The sequence below is a fragment of the Alligator mississippiensis genome, chromosome 11 (genome assembly GCF_030867095.1).
Source record: "Alligator mississippiensis isolate rAllMis1 chromosome 11, rAllMis1, whole genome shotgun sequence".
NCBI classification, from domain to species: domain Eukaryota; kingdom Metazoa; phylum Chordata; order Crocodylia; family Alligatoridae; genus Alligator; species Alligator mississippiensis.
This window is the reverse complement of record NC_081834.1, coordinates 23,192,724-23,217,198: the sequence shown is the minus strand read 5'-3', so window position 1 is coordinate 23,217,198 and position 24,475 is coordinate 23,192,724. Positions and strand designations below refer to the sequence as shown.

The following is a 24,475-nucleotide window of genomic DNA, read 5'->3' as shown; positions in this document are numbered from 1 at the left end:
CTCTTGTTGGAGCTCCAACCACCCTGTGGTTTGTCACTGCCACCTATCTGGGCTTGGCAAGTGCTGCTTTGCCACCTTTGAATACTTTTAGATCCTTGCTGGTGCAGTTTTCTACTCTGGTTCCCCCAAGAGATGCAAAATATTTTGAGCTTTAAGGCCTTGCATGATCAACCTCCAGGCAAACATTCACGTGCATGTGAGCATACAGACACTTCTCATCAAACTTATGCAGCTGAGCAATGGTGCAGGTCCTTATCAGTTATTAATCCTGAAGCACCCCTATACCTTCCCCATTGCCTGCATTATATATTTGGCAGGGGATCCTTATAAATATTTGCAAAGCCACTATGCTGCCTTTCTTCAAATCCCACCCAAAGAGTCTTACTCTGGAGCGCTACAAAATACTGGATACTAGTCACAAAGTTGACATCCTAAGGATGCTGCTGTTTTTACTGAGACTAATGGTTTCGTTGTGATCTTTGTCATATTCTTTCCTACCTCCTTCCAAATGTTTGTATATGTTGTACCTGTTGTCTTTTCTCATAAATTAAGATTATAAAATCTTTGGAGCAGGAACTTCTTTTATACCACATGGTTGTTCAGTGTCCAGCTTAGTAGAAACGTGACTTGGGGGTTCTTTCTGCTACAGCAATATGAACAGCTAATAATGGAGGCTTTCCAACCTATTCTTTGATAAGGTAGTTTGCATACAGTAGTTTTGTTTTCATGTTTACTACACTGAGTGCATTGTTGGCAAAACGTATGATCTATTTACCTCTGTTTTCCTGTTACTGTTTCCCCTTGTAATTCAAGAAGACACTAGTTCACAAGTGTTGTCCTTACTATAAGTATCCTCAGTGAAGTCAATGGGGCTAACTGTTCTGGTAAGTAGTACCCGTGATTGATGGGTTACATCCAAAATTAGTTACTATGTTTCCATCATTAGTGTAGAAGAAAGAATCCAAACAAATTTAAATAGAATTCAGTAGTTGTCCCCACTATCATGGTGCCACCTTTTTTGGTTCATTTAATTCTAATAGGTGCTCAGCATGGTGTAAACTGTGTTTTATAATTCTCTTACATAGATGCCCAAAGGCTCAGATGACAGTTGGGCCCAGAAATTGTACAATACCCATTTGAATAAATGTGCACTCTTTGAAAAGCCACGGATGTCAAACAAAGCTTTTATCATCCAACACTTTGCTGACAAGGTAAGGGTTTTATTCCTTTTTCAGTAGTTGCACAAAAAGCTCTGTGCTTGAGTTAAAGCTATATTTGCCAAAAAGTAATATAATTTAGGCCAATGGTCTCCAACCTTTTTAAGTAAAAGATCACCTTTGGCATTTAAAAGCAACCCAAGATCTCCTGTGCACTGCTGCTTGCCCCCCCCCCCCCCCCCCCCCCCCCCCCAGCACATAAGTCTGTGAGAAGGGAAGGTGTGGGGGGCACATCGAGGCAGAGGGAGAAAAAATTATTTGGGGGTGCGCTTTCCCTGCAGTTAAGTCCCACCTGGCCGGGGCCCCACTCAAGTTACTCCTTCTTCCTCTGCGGCACTGTCCCTCACCGCAAGGGCCTCAACCTAGCCCTCACCCCTTCTCTCCCCCACAGAGTGACCTGCTGGGCTGGGGTGTGCATGCATGCAGGCACTCAGCCCCCCACCTCAGGCTCAGATTGACTCCAAGAGGCTCCAAGATCTACCCGTGGATTGAGATCCAGTGGTTGGTGACCACTGATTTAGGGGGTTCAGAATAACCTGCAATTGCTCATAATAGTGAGGTTTCATCTTAACTGGCTTAGAGTGCAGCAGGTAACTGAAAACTGCTTGGTACAAATATATTCAAAGACTGTCAGAAAACTTTACTGGCTAGTAATCTTATTTTGTAGGGTCCATACTGGTTTTATAGATATGAAACTAAGAAAGGTGAAATTAATTGTATAAAATCATAGAGCATGTGAGAGCATGTGTGAACCAAGAATGTAAATGCAATCTAGTAATCTCTGAATGCATGCTAGAAATCCCAAAGAAATTTCATTTAAAATACTTGTAAAAGTTCTTAGTTTGCATACACTAAAGAAAAAGTGTATCTGATTCCACAGAACTTGTGATCTTTACTTCACTCCAGTTTGTTTTCTCTTTAGTATTTGAATCGGTATGTAAAAGTTGTGAAACCCTATTTTGCTACTCTTTTCTGTATGCTAGTCTCAATGAAACTATATAGTTAACATGCTTGATTCATGAACTGGAAAGATGGAAAAGCAAAAAAAACAATTAATTAAAACCTGCATAAACTGTAAAATAAGTTGAACCTGACTTGTGGGGAAAAACACTTTTTCTCTGAACTCCACACTGACTAGATTGTTCAATTTATTTTGTGGAAATCCAGACTGTGGCTATCTCTAAGCCTATGTAGGACTGAGGCCAGTGTTAAATTATATCATCTTTCACATATGCACTCATGATCCCATGGAGAGAGCTTGAAGGAAAAATAGTAAAATTGATAGCAAGTTTTCTAAACTATATATCCAGTTTTACTGCTTATATTTCCTGAAAAAATAAACAGAGCTCTTTGCTTCCCTCTAGTGGTAGTGTTTCAGATGTGATCAGTAGCAGGCATTCAGTTAAAGATGTAATGGGATCTGACCTGTGCATGGCAGGAGGTGCGATTGTGTGATTGGGAATCGGATCCAAATCGCATCATGTGGCTGGTGCAGGGAGAGGAATCCAGTCAGCTGATTGGGGCTCACAGCCTTGGGACTGCATGGGAGCCAAGGGCTCTAGTATGCTTCCAGGCTGGCCACCTGGTCAATTTAAGGTGAGATGGGAACCAGCCACAAAGTTGTTATACATTTTTTTTGTGTTAATTTTGTGGGTTATTCCCTGTGTTATCACACTAATGCCACGAACATGTGGCTGGGATTACCACTTAAAACAGGAGGTGGGTAATTATTTTGGGAGGAGGGCTGCTTACCAAGTTTTGGCAAGCTGTCGAATGCTGCATGGGTAGCCCCGCCCCCTAGTCACCATCTTGTGACCAGAAGTCCTGCCACTGACCTTTGCCACCAGAAGTCCCTCCCCTTGCCCCCTGCAAGTACTCCTTTCAGCAAGGGGTTTTGTCATCTTGGAACTGGAAAAATATCAAATTATATAGAAAACATCTTGTATCAGTACTAGTAGAATTTTTCAGTCCTAGTAGGACTGGCATAGAGACTTACCATTGGAAGCAGGCATAGATAAAGTGTTTAGAGATGGAACTTCTACTCCCCCCCACCCCCCATGTTCTTTTCTGAATTTCACTCTCAATTCCAGGCAGGCAAGGAACATCCCCAGGGGCACAGGCAAGAAGGCTCTGCTAAGCATGGGGCTTCCGATGGGAAGTGCAGGGGTAGGAGGGGGTGGGGGGCAAGGCCAGGCCAGGTGGGCCTTGCTTCTGGGCTGCTTAGTCCTGCTGGCTTCCCTCGGGTCCTACTGCCCCTGACCCCTGTCATCTTCAACAGGCAGCCAGGAGCAGATAAATATTAATTTTCTAAATTTTTTTAGAGGCCCCACAGGCCAGATAGAATGGGCTGGCGGGCTGGATCCAGCCTGTGGGCCGTATTTTGCCCACCCCTTTCTTAAAATGTGATTACCTGGTTAATTGCATCTGAACATGTGACATCTGCCAGGGGCCTAAGATGCATTTTCAAGGTAAAATTCAAAATAGGGATTATATGGTGAATGGGCCTTGTATAGGAGGTGAATTTATTTTTGCCACAGTCCTTAAAATAGTCCCAACATGAGAGCATTGCTGGGCATGTATGATCCCTGATGGATGTTCCATCTACCTCACCAACTGTGATAGTCAAACTGCTAAAGAGGTCATTGTTGCTCAATTAAAGGTATAGATAAGTTTTGACACCACTTCCCCCTTCTGTGGTTAGTTTGAGACCCATAGCATGAAGCAGCATATTTATATCTATGTATTTTACAATATTAGTCCATGGATTGTTGTCATTTTTTTTTCTTTTGACCAGTCCTTGGATCATCTGTTGAGTTTGTTAGGCTGTGGCTACTTTTGGTCCATGAGAATCCCTGTCCCTTTCAGGATAAAGGAATGAATTGAGAAGTTTCAGGTGGGGATAGTTAGAGCACATAAAATTTTTATTAGCACTGAAGAAAGTTGCCTGTTTGAACGTAGAGGAAGGCTTTGGCTCACTGACTGAGGAGCACTGTCTGCAGCCTACAGCATCTCATCTAATGAGATGGGGTATCTATTACTTTATTGGCTCTGGCTTGGATCTATTTTTCAGCTATGTTAAATGAAACAGAGAATTGAAGTGGCTCAGCCCATATTCTGGTTCTTAATATTTCTAATAACCACTCAGTCATGCTGGGTTACCATTGGTGTTTTTGTACCAATACATTTTCTCTAGTTATTCCTATGTGTAGTTTAAAATTTGAAAGTTTTTATTAGAATGTAATTTTTTTTAAGTTACAGGTTACAGCTGATGAGTCCTGTACAAATGTGCTTCTAATTAAAGAGGTTTTTATAGAATTGTTGATTTGTTCATATTTTCAGGTAGAATATCAATGTGAAGGTTTTCTGGAAAAGAACAAAGACACTGTCTATGAAGAACAAATCAAGGTCCTAAAATCAAGTAAGGTTAGTATCAAGGATTTTTTTGTATTAATACAAGATATGAGTTGAAGGTTGATATAATATGAAGGTCTTCTAAAAACCTTAGAATTTTGTTCTAGAATATATGACCCCTGAAGCTGGTTATAGTGTGTATTTACAGTAAAAGCCATGTTAACTGGCATGGGTGAGGAATGGTGGGATGCCAGTAATCTAAAAATGCTGGTTACCTGAGGCACAGTGGTTTCTGGCTGGACACGAGGCAGGGGGGTGGGAGGTGGCAGCAGCCACACAGAGTAGTGGCAGCACAGGTTGGTGGGTAGTAGTGGTTGCCACCGTGTGCAGACTTCTTCCCCGCTGCCTCCCCACACTGCCCGCTGCTCCTGGCCAGCTGGCTGGGAATTCCAGTTAGTAGAGTGCACTGGTTACTAAAATGCCAGTTAACATGGCTTTTACTGTATTTGGTTATCGGTGCGTATTTAGGAAATGTGCCCTGACATTTTTCCCATTGAAGTTAGTCCATATTTAGCCATTTTTTTTCAGTCAGAAACAATTGGGAAACTTGTTTTGAAAACTATAGACAAGAAAATGAATTGATAGGTTTGAGCCTTTTTTAAATTTACTTACTTATTTTCAGCTGTACAATAAATTTTCAGTAAATATTACTGTAATTTTGCTCAGGCTTTTTAGAAAGGGCAACAGGGAATCTCAGTGGATCATAGTATAAGAGGCTTAACCGGGCATGTCTACACATGCCATTAATGTGCAGCAATAAACTGCAGAGCCTATTGCTCCACAGTTTTATTGCTTCTAGGCATACTATTTACATGTGCATCTGGCCCGCAGCACATTAAGCCAGGTTGGAGCAGACCAGGCTGGCATGGGGTCCAGGAGATCAGCCTGCCAGCCCAGGGCTGCTTCAACCAGGCTCAGTGTGCTGTGTAAGGGCTGTCTGGGGCGCAAGGGTGCTTCAGTGCAGGGCTAGCCAGCCAGCAGGCTGCCCCCGCACTGAAGCACCCTCATGTCCCAGCCAGCCAGGTTGGTATCTTCATGTGCACTACTGTGGATGAGAACTTCTCAGCAAGGTAGTATCTGTAAATAAACTAGTATTAATTTCCTCTGTACTGGATGCTGAGAAGTTTACTGCACAGTTAATTAGTCAACTGCACAGTAAACATCTCATGTACACATGCAAACTGTTGCCTTCTAAACTGCACAGCCACAGATTTCTAAATGTTGTGAAAACAGGCAAGGTCCTCCTACCTGCTCGCTCTAAAAGCCAAATGAATAAGAGAAAGTCAGTTAGGGTGTTAAATCTTGCTTGGGCTGGAAACATAAACCAGTTTTTACTTACCCTTGAAGCTTGTAAAAAAACAAAAACAAACAAAAAAAATAGAACTGTTCCATTTAAAAACTTGCTCTGTGTTGTGGAGTGGTTAATTATGTTGTCTTTCTTAATGGGGAGGATGCTAGTGATTAATTTCCTAAAATGTAAATAGAAGTAACATGGTATTTTCTTACTACAGGGGCTGGGACTTTGCTAACTATAGATTCCCACATGAACTAGCATAATGTACATAAAATTATTATTATTAGTATAGCTGATCACCATCCTGTCAGAAACTAGGGCTGTGCGAAGCTTTGGTCCCTAACTCAATTCGGCCCGATTCGGTGGCCAAATCTCTGAATCTGACTCAAATCAGGAGACCCTTTAACCTCTCCGAATCGAATCGGAACTCTCAGAAAGATTTGGTGATTCGGACATAGACGCAGTTAGTTTTAAGTGCTTTTCCTACATACCTCTAGGTACCAGGTGGCTCGTGAACGCTGCCATGGTGGGGCAGATGGAGAGTTCCACAGGAGTGCAGGGGGCTCCCCAGCATGCTCAGCAACAGACCAGAGGCACTTACAGTCCATTTCTGGGTCTGCCAGGGAGCACATGGGGGGGGGCCCCCCTGCATCCCCCTGCTCAGGAACTGGTGCCTCCTGGGTCTGGGGGTGCACTGGGCGTCCCCTGCAGCCGATTGCCAAGCCAGAGAGGTGTGGTGGGGCTCCCTACTGGACCTGGAAGTGGACTGGAAGTACAGGAAACCCTCACTATTCGCAGTTTCAAATATTTGTGAATGCTGAACCTGCATTTTAAATACTTTATACATTTACAGGAGCTCCTTGGGAGCTCCGCGCGTGCTGCCACCGGGCTCCTGCCATTGCCACTGGAGCCATGCCCTCCCCCAGCCACCGGGGACACTGTGTTCATGAACACAGTGCCTTATTCGCGGATTTCCCCTTTCACGGAGGATACAAGAATGTATCCCCTGTGAATGGTGAGGGTCGCCTTTACTTCTGGTCCACTTCCAGGTTCATCACTGAGCATGTGGGGGGGCCCCCCCGTGCTCCTGTTGGACACTCCATCCGCCCCAGCATCGCAGCATTCACTAGCCATGCCTGGTACCTCAAGGTATGTAGAAAAAACATTTAAATCTGTCTATGGCCAAATAGCTGATTCTTCGAATTGGCATTGAATCTTCAGATTCGAATTCGGCCAAATCGAATCAGGGACAGTGAACCAAATCAACAAGTCTGATCGCTGTCCCTGATTCAGGCCAAATCCAAATCAACTATGGCCCGTTTCACACACCCATATCAGAAATCCCCATATTCCATGTGTTTATGTTCTCAATTGGAATATAAACTTGAAGTATCCAAAGTTTTTTTGTGTAATGATAAATCTTTAAAAAAAAAATTCTGAAACAGAGGTGTTTTCTTTTGCTATGATATCAATCTCTCTGCTCACATGAGCCACTTCAGTGCCTTTTGGGAGTTGCGGCTCTCCATCTTTCATGTCTCTGTTCTCTTGCTGGATACTGCTGCCAAGTTACAATACATTAGCCATAGAGAGAGACCGATGAGCATCATGGGAAGCATACTCTAATCCATAATGGGAAAATAGCATTAGAAACCTGGAGGAGAACTCCCAAAAAGCATGACAGTAGTTCAGGAAGAGTCAGAGATTAATGTCAACTCAACCTGACCTGGCAAAATGAAATGTTTTGATTTTTCCCAATGGAAATTCCACCAAAACCTGCTTTTCTAGAGAAAAAGTCAATTATGATAAAAACCCATTTTCCAATGGGAAAATACTTCATTTGAAATTTTTCATTTGGCCCTAATTATTAGCAGTTGTTCACAGTAGCTTTACATTTTCTGATTTAATTTTTAACATTAATATACTTTTTTTTTCTTGCTGCTGTTTTCTTGGTTCACCATACATGTTCACCAGAAGGTAATCTAAAATCTAATATGTCATTTATAATTCCAGTCACGCTTCCTTCTGCATCAGTATCACATCCAGAGATTTACATGTTTAGCAACAAAAGTGCTCTCCTCTCAAAGCAAATATGTTTATACAGGAGGGTTATGTAATGCAAACGCTTAAATATTGGCTGCTCTAAAAATCTGCCCGCAGCACTTGTTTAAGCTTGTTTTATCCTAGTGCATGCGTTATTCAAGTAATACAATTGTTCTCAGTTTTCATGCTTTATTCTGGCATGTTATAAAAATTCACCTTGTCATGGTTTTGTGTTAAAAGAGATGGTTCTATTAGATTGTTAGCAGCATGTCTGTGAAATTATCTGAAATCACAGGGAATGGAAAATGCTTGCCTCTTTCCCCGTACATGATTTGTCTGTCCTTTGATCAATGCTTTTTTCCTTTTTTTTTAATTTTTTTTAATTGAGCAATGCCACTGGCCTGGGAAACGAAGAGGTGTTGAGACAGGAAAAACAGTATAGACCCTCTCTATAGTGCCCCATTTCTACGATATTATCTTTAGCACTATCCTTCAGTAACAATGGTAAAGAAAAGCCATGTTGTATCACCTCCCTTTCCATATACCCTGAGATGATGCCTTAGAAAAAGGTATCTTTGAAAAGAAGTCAACTATTTTTACGTGAAGCCCTTTCCTTTAGGGGGCAATAAACCTTGTGTATTTGATTCCTCAGAAATCTCAGTGCATCAGCAATCCAGAGCCTAGGAAGCATCTTTATTATGTTGGTTCATTAGTAGCAGACTCACTGAGATAAAGATTTTTTTATTTACATCGCATGGGTTTCTTTACTTGACTGTTGGAGGCCAGCATATCTTCTGTGAAATGTCTCAAATGCAGCGTATGGCTCTGGTTGGATGATATTTGTCTTTCTTTTGGTTCATGAATCTCAGACTACTTTTAGCACCTTTATTGTAACTTTCCATTGCGCAGGAGAGTTACAAGAGTCGCAAATGTTGGGCTAGCAGAACATATTTCTCAAGTTACAGTGACAGCAAAAGAACATCATCTTGTTGCACAACCTGTTTCATTGAAAATTTGCACGCTTGTTGAGCCTGATAAGATAGCCAAATACTTTTTTAAGTTGCCTGTGGCTAAGTGCTTTATAGTCATGAAAGCCTAATGTTCCTACCTGTTTGGGATGATGAGAGATTCTAAGTTAAAGACTACTAATTTTTAGATAGAAGGGTGCAGGTTTCCTCATTCTGACAATGCTTCGGAGGTGGTAGCTATCTGCAGAAAGACTTGGCAATGTTCCCTATGGTTATGATCAGGAATCCTTGTTTTATCTGTTAAAAAATCCCAACTTCTCTGGAGCAGGACATGGAGGCTCGGTGCTGCTGCCGCAACCATTGCTGCCAAGAGCCCTGTGCCAGCCACACTGCCAAGGTCAGGCACCCCTTGCCTGTCTGGCAGCAGCAGGGCTGATGGCGTGGTGTTGCACCTCCCCGCTGCTGCTGGGTAGACAAGGGCATCTCACCTTGGCGGCGCAGCTGATATGGGGTTCCTGGCAGTAGTGGCAGTGACACCAAGCCTCCCCACCCTATTCCATGGTCCTGCCCACTGGGCTGCAGAGACCCTGGGATGGAGGGCAGTAGGGCAGGGAGCCTTGACCCTGCATTGGGCAGCCTGCATCCTCCCCTGTCCCTGTACAAATCTGGAGGGGGCACATGCCCCACCATGCCCCCCTGTCCGGGAGCGCAGACAGCAGCAAGGAGCCAGCCCCCCTGCTAGCCCTGTGGACTCCATTCTGCTCCCCCAGCCAGGCCCCACAGCTGTGCATTCCTACCCCAACTGGGCAGCACTCCCAGGCCCAGCCACCAACCCTACCCCACTCCCTCCCTCACCATGGCTGCCTCAGTTTGCACCCCCCATGTCACCTATGCCATCCCCACACATCACGTTTACCCTCTTCCCTCCCCCAACTTGCCTGCAGGCAGCTGGGGGAGCTGCTTTCCACCTCTGCCTGGTTGTATTGCTGGTCATATGCACATGGCACCCCATACATCCTGTTCCCCCCAGCCCCAGGCATCCCCTTGCAATCTGGAACTGCCAGCCTGCAAGGGAAATCCTGCAGTTTCTTGTGTTTTTCTCCTTTAAAGGGAAAATCTGTGTTTTTCTGTGGCAGAAAGAAAACCTGGATCCCTAGTCATGATACAATTACAGGTAGCTGCTAGAGCCCTGTTTGGTTATTTGTTTTTTTGTTGTTGTTTGGGGGGGGGAGGGGGAGGTTTAAGCCTTTAACAATCATTTTGATGGAGGAAGGAAACTAGAGTTCCCAGAGATTGTTTGGGAAAATTTTTCTCCACTCCTACTCTACTACATAAAGTAGATCTTCAGCTTGGTAAATATATCTTCTTTCTAGCTAGTAATTTATTTTAGAGTTTTGAACAGGAGTTCTTTTGTGATGTCTGTTGGGTCATTCAGTCCCTCTGGCTGGTAGGTGTGTGCAAAGTGGGCCCTATTCCATTCAGATTCGGCCCAAATTGGGGACAGTGATTTCATTTGTTGATTCAGATCACTATCCCCAATTTGATTTGCCGAATCTGGGGATTCAATGCTGATTCAGACAATCGGTGATTTGGCCAGAGACACAGCTTTAAATGTTTTTTCTACATACCTCGAGGTACCAGGCACTTCTGGGTCTGCCAGGGAATGCATGGGAGGCCTCCCGGTGCCCCCCTGGCTCAGTGATCAGCCACGGGGTGACCCCAGGTGCCCCCTCTCCCCTCCCCCCCAGGAGGCACCAATTGCGGAACAGGGGCAGGCCCCAGCGCACTCCCCGGAAGTGCTTCTGGCCCACTTCCAGGTCTGCTGCTGAGCACGCTGGGCCCCCCATGCTTCTGTGGGACACTCCATATGTCCCAGCATCGCAGCCTTCATGAGCCACCTGGTACCTAGAGGTATGTAGAAAAAACATTTAAAGCTGTATTTATGTCCGAGTCGCCGAATCTTTCCGAATCTCTCTGAATCGATTTGGAGGTTTCCGATTCAATTCGGAGAGATTAAAGGGTCCTCTGATTTGATTCGGATTGGAGATTCAGCCACTGAATCGGGCCAAATCTCCACTGAATCGAATCAGGGACAGAAGCTTTGCACAGCCCTATTGGCCAGCTCTCAAAGGGACTAAGTGAATGCACCATGGGAACATCAGGATAAGTTCTAGCTTTTGAGTTGTCCTGTATAGCCATGTGTCTGTTCTGATGAAACAATGCTGTGTCGGTCCACCTTAGTTGTGTAGGTCTTGCTTACCGTGTGTATGAGATTCAGTGAAGTTGGAATTGGATCCAGAAAGAGAAGTGTTGATCACAAATATAAACAACTTCAGCTTTAAATTACTGTCCTCCACACCACATTGCAAATGTGCTCTCTCTCATCATCTCCTCTTCCCCTTTGAGATAAACAATCTTTACAGAAAGCGAGTATGGATTCCAACCATTCTGGATCCTTAGGAAAGATTATACTACTACTTTGTACTTCAGTACCCATCAGATGTTTCCATAAAAGGAACTTAAAGGCATTTTAAACAATCACTTTTGTCTAATACCTCTTTAAATAAGTAGTTATACCCCTTTTCTTGATCAGAAGATTCGTTCACTTTGTCAAGGTCCCACAGACACCTGCTAGCAAAGCTAAGAGAAGTACTTAAGTGTCCTCTCTTTCAGATCCGTGTATTGACTGTTAAACAGCATTTCTTCCTTTCTTGAATATTCACCCTCTTTCTCATTCTGACATGTTACATTATTCCTACTGCTTCACTAGTTTAAGCTGCTGCCAGAGTTATTTCGTGATGAGGGGAAGGTCCTTAGTCCCACCTCAGCAACCACATCAGGTCGCACACCACTGTCCCGAACTGTTGTAAAACCAGCCAAGACTAGGCCAGGCCAAGCAAGCAAGGAACATAAGAAAACTGTGGGACATCAGGTGAGTTGAACCACTGATTATTTCTATTAGAATAAACTCCTCCATCTCCCTTTCCTTTCCTGTTCCCCTGTAGCTTTAGTCCTATGTTTGACTGCTATTTCTTAGGATCATTGCTTGGAGGCTTTCCGTCTAGGCTGTTTGTTCCAGCGGAGGGTTCATCATCAAAGTTCACTCAGTAGCAGTGTTTGATCTTCTCCCTTTGTTTTTAAAATATTACAGAGCCTTTCATTTTTTCACACATGCCTCACAGACCACAAGTGAGACCTTGATTGATTAAACACTTTACCTGAAGAATGGGGTACCCAGTTTTCCAAAATACTGACAAAAATCTGTAGAAATACCATGCGACTCCTGTAAAAGAGGCTGCCCCTTGCAGAAATATGGGGTTTACTTTTTTTTTTTTAATCGTGGTGTTTGTTGTGCTCACGTCATCTACTTTCAGAACCACCTGCTCTCTCAGCTTTCCCTGGCAATGCATGAGAGCAGCTATTTCACAGCACATCAGAAAATCTGTCCCAAAATTATTCATTTAACCTAAAATATACCAAATTTAAAATGAAATATTCAAATCCACGTGGTCATAAGGAGAGTTTCACAGCCCACTACCTTCTAGTTATGGATAGCTAAGGCAACAGGTTAGATATGGATGTTTTGCACCCCAGCCTCTCCCAGGAAAGTTCTGCAACCCATTGAGGAACTAATAATTACTAGGAATAGGGCACAGAGTAGGAAGGTGAAAAGGTTTCCTAAGGTTGTCATGTTTTCCATTGGGAATTAATAGATAGCAACTTAAATTGCACAGGAGCCTTGTTCAGAGCCCAGGTTTTATACACTTGTCAGCTTGTACCAGTCCTTTTGCAGTTGTGTTCCACATTGTCTCTAAGCTGCCTGTGGGTGTAGTTCCAAGTATATTATTTTAGAACAGACCAGAGGCGCACTGCACCAAGTAATGAGATGGGTCCCAGCTGTGTGTTGCCTTTATCAGGGTTGGGCAAAGTCCTCGTTTGAGAGGCAGGGCTAGAGTCTCTTGGCCATGATAAAAAGCATACATAAGTACATACTGTGAATGGATGAGTTTTATTCTCATTAAGCATAATGTGCCGAAGTCTAACTATAACATCAATGGCACTTCAAGCTTCTAAGCAGAAGTAGGATGGGCACTGTTTCTGCCAAGGCTGTGTAGACAAATTGGATGCTAAATCTTCCATTTGACAGTTATTTCTCATTATGGTATGCACTTGGCTAAAGTCGTGTTCTAGTTGCTTTGTATTTTAATATGCTCAGATTATTACTAATTTCAGATGTAACATGCAAGGTTGGGCCATAAAAACCAATGCTGCCTATAGAAATGTTCAATACAAAATGTATTCTATTTTTACCCTTTAACTTCATATTTAGATTGTCTTTGGAATTTTATGCCCAAAAGCTAGGCACCAAACCAGTTACATGACGTCATCCTCATATACTGTTAAGAAAATTAATGTTACAGATTCCATGTGCCTGCAAAGTGGAATGTAGTTAGAAATTCAGAATAGTTGTCTCCTTAAATTGAAACACTCCAGCAGCTTGCAAGGTTATATTTGCCTGTTGACAGTTAAAGCATTTGTATTGCAGATGGCACTATGATTATGAATGATTCTATAGGAGTGTCTCAGTAAGTATGAGTTGCTTCCAAGAACTACCACAGTGATATCTGCTTACACTAGGACAAGCTTCAACCAAAATGATCTATTGACATTTGACTTTATTTTGGATCTGATCTAATAACAGCTGTTATGGTTTCAACCAAGACTGAATTTCAACATATTGTGTAAATTCCTGGTTTTTCTTTTTTTCTTTGTCAATGCAGTTTCGCAACTCTCTTCATTTGCTGATGGAAACCCTCAATGCTACAACTCCCCACTATGTGCGTTGTATTAAGCCCAATGACTTCAAGTTTCCATTCACGTAAGTTGGCTAAGTTATGGTGTCTGTAGACAGAGACTTAGCTACAAATTCAAGAAGGGTGCCTGGTGGTCTTTGAGGTCTGGACCCAGTGCCTGTTGTCACTCAGCAGTAAAATGATGTGTTGATAACATCAGGATGCATCTCACGAAAGAAGATATTTTGGACTTAGTAGAGATCAAAGTACTGGCCAACACATACATTCTTTCTATCCAACAAGAAAACCTGCAATTTTAATGATTTTCTATTCTGAGTTGATATAAGAGATCACACACTTAAAGAATCTGTAATAATGACATACTTTTTTTTTTTTTAAATAGGCATTTATAGTCCTAACACTGTCACTGTTTCTGGACTCTTATTTTCATGCTCTAGTCACTTAGAAAGCCTACCATCCGACAAATGCTTTATTTTCATATGCAGATTTGATGAAAAGCGGGCAGTACAGCAGCTCAGGGCTTGTGGTGTCCTGGAAACGATCCGAATCAGTGCAGCTGGCTTCCCCTCAAGGTAGGCTTGCTAATTTGGTTTGTTTTTAACTGCAAGCATTTTCATCAAGATATTTCCATTATTGGTCAACACCCTTTCTATTTCTTGAAACCAGGTGGACATATCAAGAGTTCTTCAGTCGCTATCGTGTCCTAATGAAGCAAAAAGATGTCCTTAGTGACCGAAAACAGACATGTAAAAATGTTCTGGAGAAGCTAATTCTGGTAAATGTAGTGCTTTAAAAAAGTGTTGCTCCCTTTTCTATGAATTTCATAATAGCTACACATTTTTTTTTTTTTTACTTAAATTCAAACAGCAGCCAGCAGTAGCTTATGCAAGTCATAGTCCCTCTGAATGTTATGGGTTTTTTGCTGAAATGAAAGATGCTTCTCCACTTTTAAAGCAGGGGTGCTCAACCCAAGGCCCACAGGCCAAATCCACCCCCTGGTGATCACCTGGTTTGTGGAGCTCCCCACAAGTCTGAAAATTTGGCTTCAGGGGAGTGTGGCACCATTCTGCTGCTGCCAAGTTTCCAGACCAAGGGGGAGCTCCCCCCAAGCCAGATATTGTGATCCTGTGCACTAGATCAGGTGCACAAGGCAGCGTGGTGTCCAATCCCAGTGTGCAGGGGTGATGTAAGGCCCCAGGACCCAATCCTGACATGCAGGGACAGCATGCTGACCCTGATATATAGGGCCCAGTAGGGTCCCACATCACTCATCTGACTTCCCAGGGCTAAAAGTTTGAGAACCATTGATTTTAAAACATTATCATAGTAGCTAGGGTCAGGAGGGACCTGAACAGATCATCTAGCCTGACCCCCCTGCCAGAGGCAGGAATGAATGCTGGGTTCACAAGACCCCAGACAGGTGATCGTCCAACCTCCTCTTGAATTTGCCCAAGGTAGGGGCGAGGACCACCTCCCTGGGAAGTTGGTTCCAGATTTTGGCCACCCTAACTGTAAAATATTGCCTTCTGATCTCCAACCTAAACCTGTTCTCCATCAGCTTATGACCGTTGTTCCACATCACCCCAGGTGGTGCTGGGGAGAAAAGAGCTCTGTCTATTAGCTGTTGATCTCCCCTGATAAGCTTGTAGGCAGCCACTAGGTCCCCTCTCAGCCTCCTCTTGCTGAGGCTGAACAGGTTCAGGTCTTTCAGTCTCTCCTCATAGGGCCTGTCCTGCTGCCTTCTCACCAAGCGGGTGGCCCTCCTCTGAACCCTCTCCAGGCTGGCCACATCCCTTTTGAAATGCAGCGCCCAGTACTGGACGCAGTACTCCAATTGCGGCCTGACCAAAGTCGCATAGAGGGGGAGTATCACCTCTCTGGACCGGCTTGAGATGCACCTTTGCATGCATGACAAGGTATGGCTGGCCTTGCTGGCTGCGGTCTGGCATTGGTGGCTCATGTTCATCATGTTCATCAATAATGACTCCGAGATCCCTTTCTGCCTCTGTGCTTTCAAGAAGGGAACTCCCCAGCCTGTATGTATGCTGTGGATTCCTTCTCCCAAGGTGCAGCACTCTGCATTTGTCTACGTTGAACCCCATCCTATTCTCGTCTGCCCGCTTTTGTAGTCTGTGTAAATCTAGTTGCAGCCTCTCTCTCCCTTCAAGTGTGTCCACCTCGCCCCACATCTTAGTGTCATCAGCAAACTTGGACAGCGTGCTTTCCACCCCCTCATCTGAGTCACTGATGAAGATGTTAAACAGTGTGGGCCCGGGCCCAAGGACCAAGCCCTGGGGTACCCCACTGCTCACATCTCGCCACGTTGAGTACAACCCGTCCACCACTACTCTCTGGGTGCACCCCATCAGCCAATTTTTTACCCATCCAACTGTGCAGGCATCAATGCCGCAGTCACTTAATTTGTTGACGAGGATGGGGTGAGAGACAGTGTCAAAGCCCTTCTTAAAATCTAGAAATACTATGTCCACAGTGACACCATCATCCAAGGATTTAGTTAGTTGGTCGTAAAAGGCAATCAGGTTGGTCAGGCAGGACCTGCCTTTGGTGAACCCATGGTGATTGCCCCTGAGTATGATCTCCCCTGCAGGCCCCCCACAGATGTGCTCCTTGATGATCCTCTCCAAGAGCTTCCCGAACACCGAGGTGAGGCTTACAGGTCTATAGTTACTTGGGTCCTCCTTCCTCCCCTTCTTAAAAATAGGGACCACATTATCCAGTTTCCAGTCCCCTGGCACCTGGCCAGATGACCATAAATGCTCATACAACTGGGCCAAAAGCTCCGCAATGACCCCTGCCAGCTCCCTCAACACCCTTGGGTGGAGGGCATCTGGACCTGCAGATTTAAAAATGTCTAGCCCTTCCAGAAGATCCCTAACTACATCTGCACTGACTGAAGTTTTGATAGAGCTATCCCCAAGATTGTCCCTACCTCTGGTAGGTGGGATATCCCGGTCCCTGTTCAGGAAAACAGAGGCAAAGAAACTGTTAAAAATATCAGCTTTCTTGTCTGGCGGCCACCAGATTACTGTTTGTGTCTTGCAGGGGCCCCACGTTGCCTGGAGCCCTCTTCTTGTTTCCAATGTACTTGAAAAAGGACTTTTTGTTGTCCTTAATCCTGGACGCTAGCCTGAGTTTCATCCCTGCCTTGGCCTTCCTAATAGCCCTCCTACACTCCCGGGCCGGGAGGAGTACTCCTCCTTGGTGATAGTTCCTCCCTTTCACTGGTTGTACGCCTCCCTTTTAATTCCTCAGGCATTGCTGAATGCCTGTGCTGAGCCAAGGGGGTTTCTGAGCATTCTTACCCCCCTTGCGTCTCTCAGGGACTGTTATCCTTTGGGCCTGGAGGATCGCCCCCTTAAAGTACGACCATCCCTCGTGGGCTCCCATCTCCTCTACGTTCTGGGCCTTTAGTGCCTCCCCCACTAGTCTCCTAAGCTCATTGAAGTTGGCCCTTCTGAAGTCAAGGGCTTTAGCCTTGGTGTGAGCCCTTGACACCCTGCGTTGGATAGTGAAATCCAGCAGGTGATGATCGCTATCTCCCAGGTGGTCAAGGACCTGCAGTCCCCTCACCAGGTCATCCCCCATGGCCAGGACCAGGTCCAGCAAGGCATTACCGCTAGTGGGGCTGTGCACTTCCTGGATAAGGTGAAGGTCCTGTAATACAGCCAGGAACCTAGCGAGCGGTCAGACCTGGCTGTCTGCTCCTCCCAGCAAATGTCTGGGTAGTTTAGGTCACCCATGACAATAACATCCCTTGACCTAACCGCCTCCCTAAGCTGACTGGAGAAGTCCTGGTCTAGCTTTTCCCCCTGGTTGGGTGGTCTGTAGTAGACACCCACCGTAAGGTCCCTTTTGCCATGCCCCCCCCCTTGTAGTTTGACCCATAGTGTCTCTGCCCGACCTGTGATATTAGAAATATCGCAATATCTGCGATATTACAAATATCACAACTTACCTACTGCAAGGGATAATTATTTTTTATAGTTAAATTAAGAAAGCTGTTACTTGAATTAATGTAAATTACTATTGCTGCAATATGGGATCTGGATTAAACTTTCCAGTCCATGAATGCCTGGAAGACAGCAGTATTAAGCATTGGTGGGATTTGAGTAGGGAGGGGTCTCACCTCATTTAACAGTAAAGTGTATTAGCTTTCAGAGCATATTTAGTCTGAGAGGTCTATCATGAAGGAATAACTCTGTGTGTGTGTGTACGTACGTATGTACGTACACACACGTTGGTTCTTCATTGTCCCAAATAAACACCTATTCAGCCTCTCATCCATTTTTCAGCCATGCTTTTCTTAGCATTCTGAAACCCTGCCATAGTCCCAGGAATCTCCTGATATTATTCTGTGGGGGAGTACTAGGAAGAGACCTTCCAACAGAGGAGCACAAAACCAATCAGTGCTTGAGCTGTGCAAATAAAAGGCTCTTGGCTTCATGGTGGAACTGGAAAAAATGGGAAAACTAAACAATAAGTTTGTCAACCCAAAACACATTTTTGGTTTTTTGGCTTGAAAACCTGAAAAAAATAATTTCAGGTCAAAAGAAACTAAATTGAATGTGAATGTGGTATTACCCCAGGGAAAAATCACATTCATTACAGAAAATCAGTTTTCAATTCTGTGATTTGTAAAAACTATAAAATACACAACCCCCTTTTTTCTGTTTCATTAAGTACTTCCAAAAGTATTTAGCTCTAAACATTCCTCAAATATTACTCCTTAATATTTCACCAGTTCTCTAACAACTAATTCTGCAAAACTGTGCACAGAAAATAATAAAATGAAAAATCTTGCTCCTTTTAAGTAATTGTTAAGAACAGGGTTAGCTGGAATACTATATGGGATGGTTTAGCTCTCTTTTTTTCAGCCTCTGAGACTTTTTTTTATCCATCATTTTTTAATCCTGTTACTGATCATATATTTCCTCTGAATATAGGACAAGGATAAGTACCAGTTTGGCAAGACAAAAATATTTTTCCGGGCTGGCCAAGTAGCGTATCTGGAAAAAATAAGGGCAGATAAGTTGAGAGCTGCCTGCATCCGCATCCAGAAAACGATCCGAGGCTGGCTGATGCGTAAGAAGTACCTGCGCATGAGGAAGGCAGCTATCACCATTCAGCGATATGTCAGAGGCTACCAGGCACGATGGTAAGTGGCACATTAGGGGACACTTGCTCTACTCTTGATGCAAATCCCTTTAACTAGGGCATTTCACTATAAGAACATCTTCTGTCTCTTTCCTATATGAATCATTTAGGAATCTAATTTTTGAGCATAATGAAGGAAGCAGAGTAGAATCTGAGTTCCCATAAGTACAGGACCTGCTACTTTTGTTCTTCAAAAAAAGAAAAGAAAAAACCATCTCCCAGCTGGGCACTGCCATAGAGCTACTTATTTTCTGTGGTAGAGCAGGATTCTTGCTGCAGCTCAATTCTTACACACTGTCTTGCTGCCATACATGTATAGTCAATTTTTCCTGATATTCCAAAAGTGATCATGGCTCCACTATTGGAGAATCAAGTTCTCAGGCCAGGATGCAATGTAGAAAGGGCAAGTAACATAAGGGTCGGATGGCTGGAGCAGCTGACTGAGGGAAAGAAGTCAACTGCTGAGGTGAGGAATCAGCCATGTGCATATGGATTGTATTTTGATGTACTTGTTAGTAGTCTTTCAGGAAGGCTAAGGGTTAAAGGTGGATCCTTTTTTGAAGTGTTTTAGAAAACTTAAGAAGAGTTTGTCAGTTCCTCACTGCAGCTCTCTGAGGATGAGAAAATGCTTCCTGAAGGTGATAAGGGTCAATTTTCTTAAATACCTGGGTAGTAGAGTAGTAATGTAAATACTGTATCATGGGCAAAACTATTCATAAAAAAGAATGAGCAGGAAGTTGAGCTTGAAAGAGCAAGTAAAGTTATAGGACTGGGTGAAAGGTATTTGTGATTTATAGATACCATCCGTAATTGTTTCCACTATTTGTTTCGGTAAGTTATGTCAAGTTCCTGCGACGAACTCGAGCTGCCACCATCATTCAGAAGTTCCAGCGTATGTATGTGGTTCGCAAAAGATACCAGCGCATGCAAGCTGTCACTATTGCTCTTCAGTCCCTCCTACGAGGTTACATGGCCAGGAACAAATACCAGCAGGTAAGAAGACCTAACATTTAATTGGTGCCTCTCTTGCTTTTTTCTTCAGCTACTTCTACATTAGATCAGAATGATACTTATGGACTGCTCAAAAACGCTTATGCATACAAATTGTCATACCTCATGCATACTCAGAATATCCCTACATGAACTATAGTAAAGTATCTGAATATATGGATGCCAATATACAGTTATAAGCCACTCAGTAATTGGGGGTCATGTTCAAAGTTATTCACACAATTACTCAATCCCTAATTTATGTCAGAACCTAAAATTAAGAATTATCAGAACGTTTGTTTATTTTGTTGCTAGTGAGCCAGCTCCTGATAAAATAGATTATCGAGTAAATTTTTTTTTTTTTTTTTTTTTACTTATACTGTGCTTAGTTTATTGAAGGATTGATAATCTTTGTCCTAAAATTATGATATGACATTTAGAATGAAAACTGAACAGCTTTTATTTTAAAAATTAGATTTTTCTTTTAAATGTTGCAGGCCTGGAAGCAGAATTACTGCTTAGTTGGCTAACATAGACAACATTTTTCATGGCAGTTTTGTCTCTTACTACTCTTTTACATTGGATTTTTCAAAGGTCAACTAATCATTCACTGAAAAGTTGTCCTACAGAGTTCTGTTAGTTCTCTAGCTGACATAGGTTAAAAGTATAGACCATGAATGCCTAGCAATGACTGTTTAAAATGATGCTTCTCTCATATTTGATCAGACTACTGCACTGAAAGAATTTCTTCAAATTTTACATTTGTGTAACAAAGTGACGTGTATGTTCTTGTGTACCAAGTATGGCAGCCTAACATAGCATCAATATGAAGGTTGTGAAAATGAGCAGTCAGTAGGTAGATAGTAAAATTTCTTCTCCTGTACACATTCACTCAGTCACCTCCTATTCCACCTGCTATACATTTTTCTAGTGTACATAATAGTACTTGGCTTTACTAACACTTGAAGTGTCTGTGTTATTGGTTTGTGTAACAATATATATATGGAATTTTGATAGGTTGACAGATGATTTTCAAACAATATATACCAACTTCAGAAAAGAATAAGCTTTCTGTTAACTTGAGATGCATGTCACCTCAACTTTTAACCTAAAAGCCACCCTCATGGTATGTGGAGCAGATGATTCAAGCCACTCAGTAATCCTCAACATAGTCATGTGATTGTTATGCATATGATGAGTTATAAAGAACACCATTTGATAGGCATGTCACAAAACCTTGTAATAGAAGTCATGTTACTTATGAAGTCACTGAAAGGGCCAGTCAGACCTATCTGTCAGAGGAGGCTGCTCAATCTTAATGAATTATTCACCCTAATAATTGCAGTTAAGAATTATGGAATATAAGATCCTGACACAACAGATGGAACATGATAAAGGCAAACCATGTATACCTTATTTGTACATATTGGTCTTTGAGGGAGGAAGTTTAAGTCCTAAGGTCTTAGGATGCCTGCAATACTAGGATAATAGATGATGTAGTTATGTGATACAATTTTTTAAAATTATGATTTACCAAAATTGAAAATCTGTCCTCAGTTCACTTTGATTGGAAGCAGAATCACTGCTCAGATGGCCGACATACACAAAGCAAACATCTTTCATGGCAAGTTTGTCTATTACCATTGTTTCGCATTATATTTTTCAAAGGTCAGCTAATCATTCACTGACAATTTGTCCTAGAGTATTCTGTTTCTTCTCCGGCCGATACAGATATGAGGTATAGAACAATACATGACTATAAGCCCACATATGACTTTACTATATGATGTGTACATTACTCTTTAAGAAAGGATTGTGAAAGCTGCCTGTTGTTTTATGGGCACATGCCCAGAAAGCATGTGCAACAGTCACGTGACTAAAATGGAATCTGAACTAATTGAATCACCTGTTGCATACATCCTGGGATAGGCCTCCAAAGTATATTGTGTTGTGCTGGTCAGTTTAACAAGAAGCTGAGTCCCTCCTCAGTTTTTCATAAACTCCTGGAAAGCATTCGATAAAATCAGTAAGACTTTTTAAATATTTTTATATTATTCTGGAATGTTTCATTTTATCCTTGGAATATAAATTTCACTGACTGATGAGGGCTAGACCAATAGAATGGAGGTATTTTATATTATTTTATTTTTCCTTTCAGGCTAGTTAAGGTAAAAATGTAACTGAATATTGATTTTATCTTAGTTATCAAGGTATATATACACTGGTAATGTGAAACTATGCATATAAACAGATAAGAAGGAGGCCTGTGCAACGCGGCAAGTATTCGATTTGGATTTGGCCGATTCAGAGAGACAGTGATTCAGTTCGATGATTCGACAGATCAATGCCCCCACAGTCAGGGAGGTTTTGGGGCTGGAGGGGCACAGGACTTGGGGAGTGGGGGTTCCCGCCACTGCTCGTCACCAGTCTGGGAGGGCATGGGAGCAGGTGTGTGCTCTTGGATCTGTGCAGGGTGGGCTAAACCAGGCTGTGCTCCAGACCGGGCGGTGGATGGGAGTGAGGACTGTGCCCTCCTACCACTCACCCAGCCTCCCTGTGCCTCCCAGACAAGTCATGGCTTCACTCCGACTGGGCGAGCAGCAGCAGGGCATGGGGGCAGTCACATACACCCGGCGGCAGGTGCTATGGGGAATTTTAACTCCCCACGTAGCTTCCGCTCCACTGTGCTTTGCAGGGCAGGCGGAGCCAGGGCTGTACTCTGGGCTGCGACTGGGGCTAGCTGTCCAGAGTGCAGTCCTGGCTCCACCAGCCTTGCAGGAGCACAGCCCGGCAGCAGGCAACTGGGGCTAGCCTCCCATAGCGCAGCCCGCCCCACACAGATCCAGGGGCACACTCCTGCTCCCATGCCCTCCCGGACCGATGGTGTGCAGTGGCGGTTGCCCCCCTCCCCAAGACCTACACCCCCCCACCCTGGCTGGGCAGCTTGTCCCAGCTCCAATCCCTCCTTCACTGTAGGGGCATTGATCTGTCCCCCACACACACTCCTTCCCTCCCGCTCTGCCCACCACAACAGACTTTCCAGCTGTGGGGGCAGCTGAATCCAGTGTCCTCAAGAACTGCAGCCTGTTTAATCTATGGCTGAATCTGAATTGGCACCAAATCTTTTCCGATTCAATTCAGAGCTTTTAATAGGTCTCCCAATTTGATTTGGATTAGGAGACTTGGCTGCCAAATTTCCTCTGAATCGAATTGGCTACGAAAGCTTCGCACAGCCCTAATAACAAGGGAAGCTGGAATAGAGAATGCTAAACTTATACAATGTATCTGAGTTAATATTGTAGAAGTAGTGTTAATTTATGGCATTTCTATGCCTTGAAGAACTCTATTTCTTTACCTTAATACTTTATTAAAATAGTGATATTTCATTTCGTTGATTTATCTTTTAAAAGAATAAAAAGGGACAAAATCAAACCTTGTTAAGTGCTCTGATTTTACAGTCATTGCTAGCTTTTCCTGTGGACATTTTGAATTTGTTAATCTGAAGCCAATACACTTGCATTGCTTACAGTTTTAAGTTTTGTTGTCAAGAAATGTCAAAGAAAATGAGCATTGTTAGATAAATACTTTGCCATATCAACTTTGTTGTTAAACTAGTAAAAGAATTCAGGCTATATTAGGAACTTAAAACTGTTAAACTAGCAACTCTTGTAGTGATGATGCAACAGCTTTAACCTCTTAACAAAAAGTATTCAACCTTCAGAGGCTTCACTGGTGTTGCTCAAAAATCATTAGAATCAGAATCATAGAAATTAAGGGCTGGAAGGGACCTCGAAAGATCAAGTTCAACCCCCCTGCTGTGGGCAGGAATACTGCTGAGACCAAATGATCCCAGCAGGGTGTCTGTTCAGTCTCTTCTTGAAGACTTCCAAGGTTGTGGACTGTACCACCTCCTTGGGAAACCTATTCCAAATTCTGGTCACTCTTGCTGTAAAGTTCTTCTGTACATCCAACCTGAAACCAATTCATGGCCTTTGCTCTTTGTCTTCTCCTGAGGTACCCTAGTGAAGAGTTTTACTCCGAGCTCCCAATATTCACCCCTTACATGCTTATAGACAGCCACCAAGTTCCCGCTCAGTCTTTTCTTCCCCAAGCTAAACGGTCCTAGGTTTCTTAGTCTTTCCTCATAAGGTTTGCCCTCCAGACCCTTAATCATTCTTGTGGCCCTTCTCTCTGGACCCTTTCAAGATTCTCCATATCTTTTTTGACGAGCAGCACCCAGAAGTGGGCACAGTACCCCAGCTGTGGGTCTCACCAGTGCTGGGTAGAGAGGAAGTACCTTTAGCCCTACTTGTGACACATCGGCTAATGCATCCCAGTATGCTGTTAGCTCTGTTGACTACAGCCTTGCACTGGTGGCTCATGTTCATCCTATGATCAACCATAACCCTAAGGTCCCTTTCAGCCATCATGCTGGCCAGGACATTTTCTCTTAATTTATATTCGTGTTGCTGGTTACTTCTTCCCAGATGAAGCACTCTGCATTTATCCTTATTGAACTGCATCTGGTTCCGCTCTGCCTACCTTTCCAGCTTGTCCAGGTCTGAT

At 43.4% G+C, this 24,475-nt stretch overlaps 1 protein-coding gene across 4 annotated transcripts in view; it reads left to right on the top strand.

Annotated features, from left to right (window-relative positions):
- MYO5A (myosin VA) overlaps positions 1 to 24,475 on the top strand; it is a 195,308-nt gene that overhangs the window by 123,224 nt on the left and 47,609 nt on the right. For all 4 annotated transcript variants that reach the window (XM_059714677.1, XM_059714679.1, XM_059714680.1 and 1 more), the window contains exons 13-20: positions 1,086 to 1,211; positions 4,557 to 4,640; positions 11,701 to 11,862; positions 13,712 to 13,809; positions 14,230 to 14,316; positions 14,411 to 14,519; positions 18,709 to 18,920; positions 19,756 to 19,912. In XM_059714677.1, coding sequence (XP_059570660.1) covers positions 1,086 to 1,211; positions 4,557 to 4,640; positions 11,701 to 11,862; positions 13,712 to 13,809; positions 14,230 to 14,316; positions 14,411 to 14,519; positions 18,709 to 18,920; positions 19,756 to 19,912 — 1,035 coding nt within the window. The remainder of the gene's footprint in view (positions 1 to 1,085; positions 1,212 to 4,556; positions 4,641 to 11,700; positions 11,863 to 13,711; positions 13,810 to 14,229; positions 14,317 to 14,410; positions 14,520 to 18,708; positions 18,921 to 19,755; positions 19,913 to 24,475) is intronic.